The 13,279-nt window shown below is 35.1% G+C and overlaps 1 protein-coding gene across 1 annotated transcript in view; it reads left to right on the forward strand.

Moving 5' to 3' along the window:
• HECTD2 (HECT domain E3 ubiquitin protein ligase 2) overlaps nt 1–13,279 on the forward strand; it is a 42,779-nt gene that overhangs the window by 23,178 nt on the left and 6,322 nt on the right. The window contains exons 13-18 of the mRNA XM_085324807.1: nt 912–1,060; nt 1,880–2,003; nt 5,162–5,258; nt 6,144–6,251; nt 8,115–8,247; nt 11,727–11,815. Coding sequence (XP_085180933.1) covers nt 912–1,060; nt 1,880–2,003; nt 5,162–5,258; nt 6,144–6,251; nt 8,115–8,247; nt 11,727–11,815 — 700 coding nt within the window. The remainder of the gene's footprint in view (nt 1–911; nt 1,061–1,879; nt 2,004–5,161; nt 5,259–6,143; nt 6,252–8,114; nt 8,248–11,726; nt 11,816–13,279) is intronic.

Below are 13,279 nucleotides of genomic sequence, written 5' to 3' on the forward strand. Positions count from 1 at the left end.
ATACAGTTGTAAAAGTGATGAGAGAGTGTATCTGAGGCATTAAATTTTAATTAATGGAAAAAAAAMCTCTAATATCACCAAACTAAAGTCATTTATGGGTATAACTGTCTAAACAATATCCTTTAAGTTTGCCTGAATTAGAGCGATTCATTCCGTCTTAGAGTGAATCTGTTAATTAAGGATCCCTTCTCTGCAAGGATAGGGATTACATACATAGGTAGATGTATGTGTGCATGTTTCCCCCATTCCCCCCAAATATGTCCACATTTGCTTAAAATTGTGGTAATTATCATTTCATTTGGAACAATGTTTGCAAATCAAATTTACTCTCATGGGTAAGGATGTACTAGGCAGATTAATATTTTTCATTCTTAAAACAAGCATTAGAAGTCTAAACCACTTAAAAATGAGAGCTTTTAGTTCTAAAAGGATTTTTTAATGTATCTAAATGTGTGTGTGTGTGTGTATATATATGCACACATTTCTGCTATGATTATGGAAGTGATAGAGCATGTGATTAAAATGCACTTGTCACAAATGCTTTAAGTCTTTTTCAGTGTTCATTAAGATTGAATATCAATCAAAAATTGAGAATTGCTCAGTGTTCAGATTGTATGCTGAAATAGATATGTTTTTATTTTTTAATATTTTGTTAACTAAAAGAAGTAATGATTCACATGTAATTCTTTTTTAAATTGCAGATGTTAAAAAGGTATATTTGAAGAGATTGCTTTTGCACTGAAGAGCATTTTTGTGTGCTAATACTAAAAGCATGCTGCTTCAAACTATAGTTTTGTTTTTATGTATAGGACAAAAGCATGTTCTTCAGAAAATAGTGTTGAAAACTTGATAATATAGGCTTCAGTGTGAGCAGTGATCACATAGGAGTAACTGCAGAATGTTTGTTCTAGGATTTCACAGAGAAGGTTCAAGCAGCTGGTGGACAGGTTACTGCAGTTTATTTCTTTACGCTTGTTTCCTGCAAAACCTGAGGAGTTTCCACCCATGGTGAAGTGTACCTGGTGGATTCCATCAGCAACCAAAGTCTTGGCTTTATTTAGTAGGTTTTTTTCTTCAAGAGTGTGTGTGTGTGTGTGTGTGTGTGTGTGTGTGTGTGTGTACACATATATATGGTTGGGTGGGGGAACAGTTTATACTTCTCTTGAGAAGGAAAGTGACAGGGATGGTGGCACAGTAAGAAGTACAGTAGAAGAGAATGATGAAAAGTATCTTACTGCTTCTAAGCAGAAACAGACATCTACTGGCAAGTCTTCATACTTGCTTTTTAGTAGAGAATTGTTATGTATAATTTTCTCCTATGGCAACAACTGAAGATCATTCAAACAAAAATCTGTAGAAGTAACCTGTGGTTAGGGTTTTCCTTTCCATCCCATTTTGTGAACAGGCATCAAAGTCAAACACATAACCTACCTGCAAAGCCTGTAGGTTATAGCCATAGGTGTGTTTGAAATTAAGTGAGGTTGTATAAGAAATCCATCTTTCAAGTTACTTTTTCAGAGATTTCATCTGAATATGGCATTAATCTTCATCCATGACACCTTAACTTATATTGTATGTCACTGAATTGACTAGAGTCAAATGCTGTAGAGGAATTGCTCTTCATGTTAAAAAAAAAAAACATATCAAGCTTTTTGTTTTMATAGGTGGACTGAGCTGAGGAATTACTGTTTTTATAGCTATTAATATGATGACATCTGGTATTATGTTACAGTTGTAATTCTATGGCTAAGACTGAGACAAAGTTGTTAGTAGCTGATCAATTTTACAAGTTTCTGAGATYGTTAGTGCTCAGAATGCCTGGAAACTGATATGCCTAATCAGGGCAGTATTTTGAAAGACCTTTGTATTTTCTTTTCAGATGCTTCAAATAGTCTAAGTAGTCCTCCTATTATTTCATATACGGATTTCTATAATTCTACACTTGATCATATTGATCTTATGGAAGAATATCATAACTGGCAATGTTATGGAAACTCTCACAGGTAAGAARGAAAAATAAGGTTCTTGTTAAATAATATTTCATCTGTCTTTTTACATACTRTTTTTATATATGCCATATTAAATATTATATTTTACTGGAAAACAGYGTAACTATTGTTTGCAGACACTGGATGGATTTGAGGTTGATGGTAATAGAATTCATATTCCATCTTTGTGAAATGGATTAAGGTATAAATTATAGATAGYAATGAGTTTGTTTATTGATACGGACTTCTCTGCTGCTTTTTGTACTTACTACCTCTTACCGTGATCATATTTTTAACCTCTAACATAATCACAGAGTGGTATGTGCATACTTATCACTTAACAATAAACATGCATCTAATCAGCCTTTGTGTTATATGTGGCTCTGATCCTGAAAAGACTTAAGCACCTCTTTACATATATGTATTCTTGTTAGTCCAAATGATTTCACTGGAACGATTTCTATTACTTGAAAAATAAGAATATAACTTAAATATATTAAGGCTGAAGCTTATACAGGCTGAAGCTGTCTCTTGTGAGAGACAGMCAGAAGTTTTATTTAGAAACATAAAGAGAAATAGGCATTTAATCTTTCTGCTGAGTTTTAAAATACTGTTTTATTAATTAAAAAAATTACAATGTTTAATATAGATGTATTTTTCAGCAACCTGAAAAATAACCTCTCCAGATTCATTGCTGGGTGTTCATGGCTAGAATCACAAGATCATTTTTACTTTCCCTTTATTYCAAGACTTTTTCAGTATCCTGATTTAAGACATCAGCTTCCAAATGTTCTTGTGTTCATATGTATGTACAATTTTCACTGCCTTCAGCAGATTATTGAGGAAAACTTGGAGGGCAGAATTTATTCCACCAAAACAGGCATTTTAGGCTGGGTGATGTCTGATATTCTGCTTGAGAAGTTAAAGGGGAAGAAAAAATAACGTGAGAAATGATAGCAGTAAATGTATAGTAGGCTTTATGTAGTCTCAGTCAAAGTTTTAGTGTCTCAGTGAGGGTGAGCTTCRGACTGCTTTTTTGCATGGATACCCTCTGGCTACTTTGGCACCTACCTCTGAACTTAAAAAAGAGCTCTGAGATGTCTATCTGCTCCAGTTCTTTTCAGTCAGCTGGGACACTGGGAATTCAGTATCTAYCACAAAAAAAAGTTGCTTGATCTGTAGTCTCTGAAATAACACAGACTATCACTCTTAATATGAATTTGATTCTTTTTACTTTGGTATTCCCACTCTTTTTTCTTCAATTTATATCTTGTAAATCTGCATAGTTGCACTTTAAAGAATCCCAATCAAGGCTGTGTGCTTAGAATTAATAAGGACCAGTATAAGCAAGTTCCAGTTAACCTTGCATATAAAATATTTTGAAATACGTAATTCTTCCAACTAAGTAAAGACTCCATGATAAAAGTTTTAGATCAAGATTTCCAGGAGGCCAGTGAGAGATCTTTTCTTCTTTTTTCTTTCATTCTTGAAAACAGTAGAATCTAGACCTCCTGATGTGCAAGATCCAGGGCATGTATGCAGGATCTGAAACTCAGTCTGGTTACCTAAGTATGAACTTCTGCTAGGTGACTTAGCTCAGTCYGCTTGCCTGTACACCTGAGCCTGTCAGAGGTTGTTCAGCTGGTGTTAGCCTGGAACGAATTTTGAGCTCGTCTTCTGAGAAAGGCAGACTGCAGCAGCTTCTGTTTCAGTAGAAGAAAGAGTAGACACACAAGTGCCTGCAAAGATAATGTAGATCAAGATACTGGTGATGATTGGGACTACCTAATGGAATTTTGCAACCATTTTCAGGTGTTTGTCTTCCCAACATCAATGATCTGTATAAATTTCCAGAAGCTAAGCAAAATTCTCAGAAAAATGAATATTCAAGGTAGTATAGAAAATCTGTGGGTTTTTTTTTTTTTTTTTTTTTTTTTTTTTTTGTTTGTTAGAGAGTTGTGTAGTGTTTTACCAAATGCCTATTTACAGTGTTGTAATCATAGTTACAAATAATTTGGGAACAAAAGCGAAAGAGTTGGCTGCAAATTGACATCAGAAGAAGACAACGTATGAGACTTGCTTTGGCTTGTATCTTAAATCAAACTGTCTGCTTTTGATTTACATATACAATACTTCTCAGCACTGACAGTATAAACTACTGACTTTTGAGATTTTGAATATACCTACATAATACTTTCCAAGGTAAAGAAATCGTCTAGATTCAAATGCGACATGACTTTGGTTTTTCTTCATTGCTATTAAGTTGCTTAGCCAGCTGATTGGACTGTTCTAAGGTTTGGCATCTTGAATGCAAATTTACGTGCTCCACAGTAAGTCTGCACAGGAGAAAAGCTGTTGTATTCTATTGCGTATCATAATATTGACGTAGTGTATATGCATTGTCAAACAAAACGTGTACTAAATGCTGCTAGCATTATTGCTTATCAGAGTTATATCCTTACAGGTTCACACACACAAGCTTATAAATATCTATTTTTTTTTCTAAACTAGGGTATTTTGCTGAACTAGAACTGCTATTATCTGACTTCCATGAGCTAAATGACCAAAAGACTTACTRAAGTATCTGTTACCTAATGATTTCTGAAGTTTTTCTAAATCATTGGTATTATTTGATTGCAATGAAATGTTGATGTAATACGATATTTTAGAAATACTGAGCACCTGTAGCTTTTGATTAAATCAGATGGACCTGTGGAAAATCAATGCCTTTGAAAAGCAGATCTGCAGCAAATAAACCAAAAGAGAAATATCTGTACTGTGCATCTGAGGATGCTACACTGAGATAGTTGTTTTGCTTATATTTAGTAAGATGATGTTCACATTTTCATTAGTTCAGTGTAGCAATTCAAATTTAATATTCAAAGCAGGAGATACTTCCTGCCATCTGTAACTGATAACTGCATTTTCTTAGGACTATTGAGCAATGATAAACAAAAATGAGGTTTGTTTAGGATGCATACTATTGCTGATTAGAGTTTCTGCTCATAGTATTTGTAACTAAATGGTGTGAGTTTTACTAAGCTGAGTATGTATATATTACAAATTAAGACCAGTAGAGGGAAGATGGTTACTGAATACTAAAATAAAGATTCACTCCTCTTTTGCTCTTTAGGAAATGTTTTATCCTTTCTTTTTCTTCATTTGTCATTCAGGTTTTCTTTCTGTCAGTACCCATTTATTATTTCAATAGCAGCAAAAAAAGTTATTATTCAAAGGGACTCGGAACAACAGATGATAAGTATTGCACGGGTAAGTCATTTAGTGATAAATGTTTGTGTCTAATCAATTGTAATCTTATATATCTTTAGCTAAATATTCTATACAGCACTTYATAAGAACTTCTGATATTTAGGACTACCCTGAAAAAGTACTTGAGCTGCTTTACAATTATCAGTTTACAAATAAGCACACTGAATGCTTTCAGGTTTTCCTGTTTTAATGTGTTTGGCTTCAGGATGCTCATAAATAGTKTTGTGGGGGGAGAGTTTCAGTAAACTTTTTCTTAGTTCTATTTGAGACGTCAGCATGATGTCCTAGCAAGTTTAGTTAATAAGATAATTAAAGAAGATTTCCCTGAGAATTGTGATCCACTTCCTGTTTGATTCATAAAGATGTATTGTCACTGAAGACCAAGGTGCAACTGTATGTTCACAAGCCACAGAAGAGGTCTGCTTCTGGGCAGTTTTTCTTTAGAAAGAGGCTTTGTCTCCCTCCTTTGGTGACTTCCTTCAGATGGTAGGTGCTGTTGGTTTCCCCAGTGCTCAGTATGGGAGCACCGCATAGCAGTTACTGTCCTGCTGGACCTGTCTTGTGGATAGATAAATAAAATGCAAGCCAAACTCTAGAGTCTTGTGGGTACATGTTTTTAACTATTTGTGGAATTTAAAAGGTTGCAGCACAGTTGCCATCTTCTGGCTTAGACATCCCGATAAGTTTATTAGAATATGATGTAGATACTATCTGCAGTAGAAAAGAGATTGTATTGCTCTCTACTTCTTGCAAGTATTGAAGCAGCTGTCATATTAGGGTAATGTCTTTAATATAAGATAGTAAGGATTTTCTGCATTTAGCCAGTGTGACGCTTTGTTTTTTAAATGAAGATGTATGTATGATGTTTCTTTTCCATTCAAATAGCAAAGCCTTGTGGACAAAGTCTCTCGCAGACAGAAACCTGACATGAATATGTTGTTCCTAAATGTGAAAGTGAGGAGAACGCACCTTGTTAGTGATTCACTTGATGAGGTATCACAAATTTAATTAAATGGTGTGTTACTGCAAAGTAGCTATTGCACTTTGATTTCAATATGATAAGTCATTTAAATCTTTCTGTGCAGAGAGCGAGGAAATGTAGCTGCATAATACTAAATAAAACTGAGTTACTGTGTCACAACAGCAGTGATRCAGAATAGATTGAGTTGGACATTCTGAATTTTGTTTTCTGTCCTTGTACTTCTCCATAGTGAAGCCCACAATGAGCACGTATGTTCGCACGCTACGTAGTCTGTTGGTTGCTTGTTCTTAATTTTTACCTTAAGCATACCATGCTAATTATCAAATTACCTACTAYCTTCTTCCATGGTAGAAGCACCAATAGTAAGTGGCTAGTCTAACCACTAGATGAAGTTGTTCTATTCTAATTCTTGAAATATTTATATCCTTTTCCTGCACTAACTTCTTTATCCTATAATATTTGTTTTAAACTTTCTTTAACTTCATATCTGCATTTTAACTAACTACTCATGTTTCTGAATATAATTTTTCCTTTTATAGAAAAGAGATAGATGTGTCCATGGAACCTTTTTATATTAACATTAAATACTGAAAATAATGAAATCTAGTTCCCTAATCTTTTTCAACACAAAAAGCAGCCTGGTGGTATTGAAAAATTGTTTCAAATGGTGAAAAGATGTAAGCAAATCAAGACTGTTGGATCAGTTCTGATTACTCATGTTCAGAAAACATAAGTTTAAACTTTTTTGTGAGATTAAAGCCAATCTATTTTAGTTTCATCTCTGAAGGCAGAAGAAATATGAACTGCTTTATCTGAGGCATTGTAGGTTTTTATCTATCATACTGTTATAACTGTGAACTACAATAGTTCTGAAAGCCAAAACCTTCTCCTATTTATTTTTGGTATTTTCTTCTGCCCATCTTATGGATGAGTAAAAAAATGTGCTATAAAATTTCCATTCTCTTTAGAGAGTGGGGAATGGAAGGGGGGGTGGAGACATTTTATTTCGTTTAAAATTTGAAAATTAATTTGCAAAGGAAAGTAAATTCAACTAGTTAAAAATCAAATAATAGCAATACCCATACATATAAAATTTACACAACTGGGACTTACTTCAGCAGCTAAAAACTGTAATTGTTTTAGTACGTACATCATCCTAATTGGTTTAAAAGCTTTTTCTGGAGTTGTCAGTAATTTTAGAGGAAAATTGGACAGGGACATTATCAGGATGGTCAATGCTAGTTGTGAAAGGCTGTAATCTAATTCTTTGCAGGCCTCTTGCATGCATGGATGAAATGCTGCATGTAGTCTTCTAGGACAAAATAATGAAAAGAGGTGTTACTACAGTCTAAAAACCATCTTTGCGAAACAGTTGGTATTTGCTGGCAGATGCACTGTGCTGAATAGAAGTATGTCCAAATGTTGACAATTTTAGTTACCACCTTATTTGTTAAACATCTCCCAGCAAGAATGCTTTTTTTAAAAAAAAAAGCTAGCATTTCTTCCTGATAGGCTGGCACTTGCATAGATCAAAGAGGATAGGTCCAGAGTACTCTAGACAGACTCAAATTTAATGTTTTAGAATCTAGTAGCTCATTAAAAGGCTGCTTTGCAAAACACTGAACTTGCTCTCCAGTCTAGGGAGAGGCATTCTGGGCAAGTGGGTTGATGATGTCAGGTGGTCATAAGACCTGCTTCCCCAAATGATTTTCTTTTTTTTAATGCAATTGTGACCTACTAGTAGGAGATGATGCAAATTACTAGTTCAGAGCTTTCTGGTATGAGCTGTAAAGATGAGGAAATGTATTCTGTATGTCTAGAAGTTGTAATAATGCTAAGTCTACTTTTTAAAATCTCTCTATTTTTTGTAATAGTTGGCAAGGAAGAGGGCAGATCTGAAAAAGAAGTTGAAAGTCACGTTTGTAGGAGAAGCTGGTCTTGATATGGGTGGCCTGACAAAAGAGTGGTTTCTTCTTCTAATTCGACAAATTTTCCATCCAGACTATGGTGAGTCCTCGTATTTTTCCTCAAGTACAAGTTTAAAAATTGTTAATTTTAAATTGCCAAAATAGTGATGAATAGRAATTTTCATTAGTCCAATTTTGGGCAGGTTAGTCAATTAATAAATTGATATTGTGAAAACRAAAGATGGCATGTCCTGTCATCAGTACAGTTGGGAAGACCGTTAGGCGTAGAAGATAGTGGAAGAGAATGGGATGTTTTGAAGAGCTCCGAAGATTTTGGGGGTTTTTGACAAGGAGGTTTGAGTGTCCTTGAGAAACTGAGGCTTCATTTCAGTGGTAGGATAAAATTAAAGGTGAACAAACCTCTCATTAATGGAATTAGAATAAAAAGTAGGATTAAACTTTTTAAGGCTTTAGTCGTGCTAAATCTCATTTCACAAACCAGAGGCTCTGTGTTCATGTTTTATTAGGACCATTAGGCTAGTTGGTACTCACCAGCTTAGGGATCCTAGCAAAATATGAACATTGAGTACAAAACAGGAGGATTCAAGACAGCAGTGGATTAAAAAAAAAAAAAAAAAAAAAAAAAAAAAAAAAGTCTATTGATACATCTGTTGTGTTACAGTGTTTCCAGCTCTAGCCAGAGACAGGACCTTGATTTGCCTCTACACAGACTGGAGAAGGCCATTAATTATTTTATGAAATGGGACAAAGATAGTTTAAMTCTGTTACATATCTGGTGGAATTGGGCCTTTGAGCAGGTGCTTTCAGTTTATTTCCTGAGAAGTTCTTTTGAGTATTCCTGACTTACTAACTAGCTAAGAAGATTAAGCAAAAATCGTTCCAGCTGTTCAAATACTGATATTTGCCCTTGGAAATTTTCTAGGATAAATACAAGAGTGTATGTGGAGTATATTCCAATATTTGGAACCAGAATAAGAATCTTCCCATTTAGCTTAAATATGTTGTYTGGTTGAAATCAGAAAATGGTATTTTTATTGCAAAAGTAACACATAACAGTAGATAGTTTAGTAAATACTCAAGTGCTGATAAGGCCAAATGTATTTGTTCTCGCCCGCTGTTCTTGACTCTTYCTTCTCACGCTGTGTTTTCTACTCTTAAACTGCCCTCAGCTGTCCTCATGTTGTTGCTTTAGAGGATCTCCCTGGTTTTCCATAAGTAGCTGCAGTCAGGTGATGATGTTGTGCGTGGTCATGGCAAACTGCCAGTTCTGGTGGCCACCTGTGTATCAGTTGTTTCAGTTGCACTGATAATTCAGTGTCTGCAAGCTCTAGCACAGTATCTTTGTGATTAATAGAGTTTAGTTCTTACCTGAGTAGTTGTGATTATATCTGCTGTTTGCATGTGTGCATGGGGCCGGTATTCTTATAGTGGACTGCTCTGAGATGCTCTCAGAAGAKCAAGGTCTTTGAATCAGGAGCAGGGAAGGTACAGGCAGATGTGACACTGAATGGAATAGGCTGCCTCTGTGGTTACTAGGGCCTGTGAGCTGATGATGATAGCATTTTCAGGCCCGGGGGAAAATAAGGAAGACTTCTGAGTAAATAGGATATTAGATCTGAATGACCATTTGTAACCAAGCAGTTCAGTTTACTGTTTCTGTATCGCTGTAGATGGCTCTTGGAGGGTTTTCCYCTCAATTTGTATTTGTTCAAATGAGTCAGCTTTCCTCTGTTGTGTATAAATGTCACTAATATGTTTCTGGATTAGTGTGTGCAGAGGTTGTTTAGATTAGAAAAACTGATTGGTTATTGTCATTCAGCATGACACCTGATGGCCCTTTATAGAGTACAAGAGCTTGTYTGTCTGTCTGGAGTTGCCTCCAAAATGCATGGTACTCCATTGTTTAGAGGACTCCTTTTAAAAGATCCACAGAGTTTTAAGCCAGAAATATCTCATACCTGCAGAGATCATTATTTGCCTAGAATCCTTTTCTAGTAAAGGGGAAAAAAAAGGTCTGTGTGGAGAAATAACATTTAGTGATAACAAACTTAATAGGAAACAATTTATCCTAGAGAAATTGTTCTTAAGCTTGACGGTTCTGTTAATAAAAATGTGCTGTCAGCAGAGCTTGGTAACTGATGAGTTTGGAAACATTCAAGAGTAATTTGTTAATGCTTAAGTTGCAAATAATGTCTGTCAGTGAAGCTTGGAAGGACAGAGTTCAGTTGTTCAGCATCGCTGCTGTTTGGTGCATGGACCTGGTGCTCCCTGGTGCACAGCTGTCCTGCTGCTTCTGGTGATGGCCCTGCCTGAACCTTTTGTGATGAGCTCACTGGTGTAACTCAGGTTTGAAAGAAAAAGTGAGATTACTCAGGAGAACAGGGGAAAAATAAAAATTCTGAAAGCAAATTTTTAGCTGTAGTTTCTCATAAGGGCTAGAGGTCCCTGAGACAGATTTGGGGGGGAGGGTTGTTTTCTTTGGGGGCACGGGGGTTCTTTTTGACCAAGGAGTTTGATTTTCATATAAATCTATATTTTCCCACAACCTCACTTACAAAAGAAGATGAGGTGAGGCACTGCATACTGGATATCCTTAGGACGAGTTAGTGCTTTGGTTTACATGCTGGCTGTGGAAATAATGTTATACTGTAGACCCATTCAGTCCCAACAAATTAAAACCAGCCCTCAGTTTTTATCCAATTTAGTTATGAATTGAAGTTAATTTCACTCTTGGTGCTTGCTYAACTAGGGTATAAGTTACTTTTCTTGCTTCTCTGAGAATATTTCTTCCCTAGACGACTTAAAGCTGTTAGGTGGTTTCTTTATGTAGGTTTTTCCTTTCTGTTTCTCTTTAAAACATCTGACGCAAATAGGAGTCATACCATTTTACAGCCCTGATTTTAGTAGGCTTTAGCTTCTGATTTAAGCCAATTGAGAATTTGAGGTTTTTTGTTTTAGGGTTTGTGATTATTTGGGGGATTTTATTTGTTTGTTTTATAACTTCTCTAACTGAAATTTTGGCTACAAAAATATGAAGAATACGCCTTTCCTGCAGGTGCATGTACAAGATAGACTTTTTACAGCATTGTTCTAAGATGACAAAGCTTGTAGTACTTGTATCATGGAATTCCTGCCTGCATTTTTAAAGATTGTGATCTGCTGCCCATATTGGAAGGAAGGAAGAAATGGGCTTACACTACAGCACGGAAGTTTTAGGTTAGACAGTTACACTTCTGGCTGTACAGATTACAAAGTGCTGAAATAGACTGTATACAGGTGGTGTACAACATCTGTTATTAGAAATATTGAAGAATACATTACACCAATGCCTATCAGGGCTGATACAATTGATCCTGCTTTGGAGCTCCAGTTGGTGATCCTTGTTGTGAGCTTCTCATCCGCTCCTCCTGCGGAAAGGAGGACACAGAGTTGAAAACAAGCATGGAGATTTATGCTGATAGACGTGCTTGTTAAGGATATATCTGAGAAAAGAATGTTTTAGTATGATCTTTTATTGAAGATAAAGCTCTGTAAAGAACAAATGTCTTGTGCTTACAGGTATGTTCATGTATCACAAGGATTCCCACTGTCATTGGTTCAGCAGCTTTAAATGTGATAACTACTCTGAATTCCGGCTGGTTGGCGCTGTATCCTTTTATGTTCACTAGAAGGTGCTGTATGAACAGGCGTTTAAAGAGCCATTATGTGGGTTCATTGTGGCCAGAAGATTTTCTTCCAGCTCATTCTGATACTGTATGTACAAGTATGTTCCACTTTGAATATATAAAGAATGTCATTCAAGCRAAAGAACTAAAAATAGGAAGAAAATGTTTGTTTATGGGTGCGTGGTACATTTTGCAGTCAGAAAATACTAAAATTAAGATTGCATTGCAACATTTAATGTATACATGGTCATTTTTTTTACCATAGTTATGTTTTTTGATCTCATTCTGTAAACATAAATGACCTTGTGTGTATTAATATTTCATTATTTCATTTAAATCCCTGTCGATCAGTATGTGTTGGGGGGAGAGATAACTGAATGGAAGCTTGTCCTCAGACCTGTCTTGAGGATAGGTCTGTTTCCTAGCTTTTCTGTCGTGCCCATGTACAAAGTCCTCAGACGCATAGTTAACAATAATGAGATGATGATGTTCCCATTTTACTAATGGGAAGCTGAGTCATAAGAGTATTCTGCTRATTTTTTGTTATAATTTCAAATATGTACTACAAACTGTTTGTTCAGGTAACTCATTATTTAATGTTTTGATGTATCTTATTTAAACAATAAGGACATGKAAAGCATTATCTCATTTATCAACAGATATATTTAAGTAATTAATTACATGAGTATGGGGCAAAGGGGACTAAATTGGATGATTCATCTACTTTAATTGAAACTAATTGAAAAATTATTCTGGTTTTGTATTTGTTTTACATGTTTAAATTTTATGACAAAATGTTTGATATTTCTCAAGTATAAGTTGCCTCAATGTGAAACGAAAACAGTAGACTATAATAGCAAATCTGGYAGTAACAAATACAAGTCTGAGAAGAGGAATCAGTTAATCTTATACATGCAAGTTATCTTTTTTTTTTAACTAAATTAGTAGCTTGTGCTCTCCCACCCCTATCTATTTCCCCAAACTCTGTGTCTGTGATGTTTCATCAGATAGTCTTAAATGGGTTAGTTGATGAGCTGTAGTGCCAGCACTGATTTGGGTTTATGCTTTTAATTTTATTCAAAAGAAAAATTACTATAATGAGTGCTGTCTATAATTTTTGAATTAAACATCTGGATCTGCAGGGKTTTTTTTATCATAACAATACTTTGAAACAATTGCTTCGGGAAATATTTTTATCAAATATTAAGATGAAGGACTTCAAATGTTCTGTCAATGTGCATTGACTGCTTTAATTTTTACCTAATTAAAGTATAAGATTGTGTTTAAAATTATTTAAATTTTTTGGACTGACATTATTTCCATTCTGTCAGTTTATTTAGCATATATTAGAGTATGCTCAGGAAAAATTTGAATATTTTTTCCAAATTAATTAAAAAGCTAACTACAGCAAGAATGTGAAGGTTTATTCCCCCTTAACCTTTAACA

Source organism: Rhea americana, unplaced genomic scaffold, assembly GCF_003343005.1.
Source record: "Rhea americana isolate MKP2758 unplaced genomic scaffold, rheAme1 scaffold_93, whole genome shotgun sequence".
Lineage (NCBI taxonomy): Eukaryota > Metazoa > Chordata > Aves > Rheiformes > Rheidae > Rhea > Rhea americana.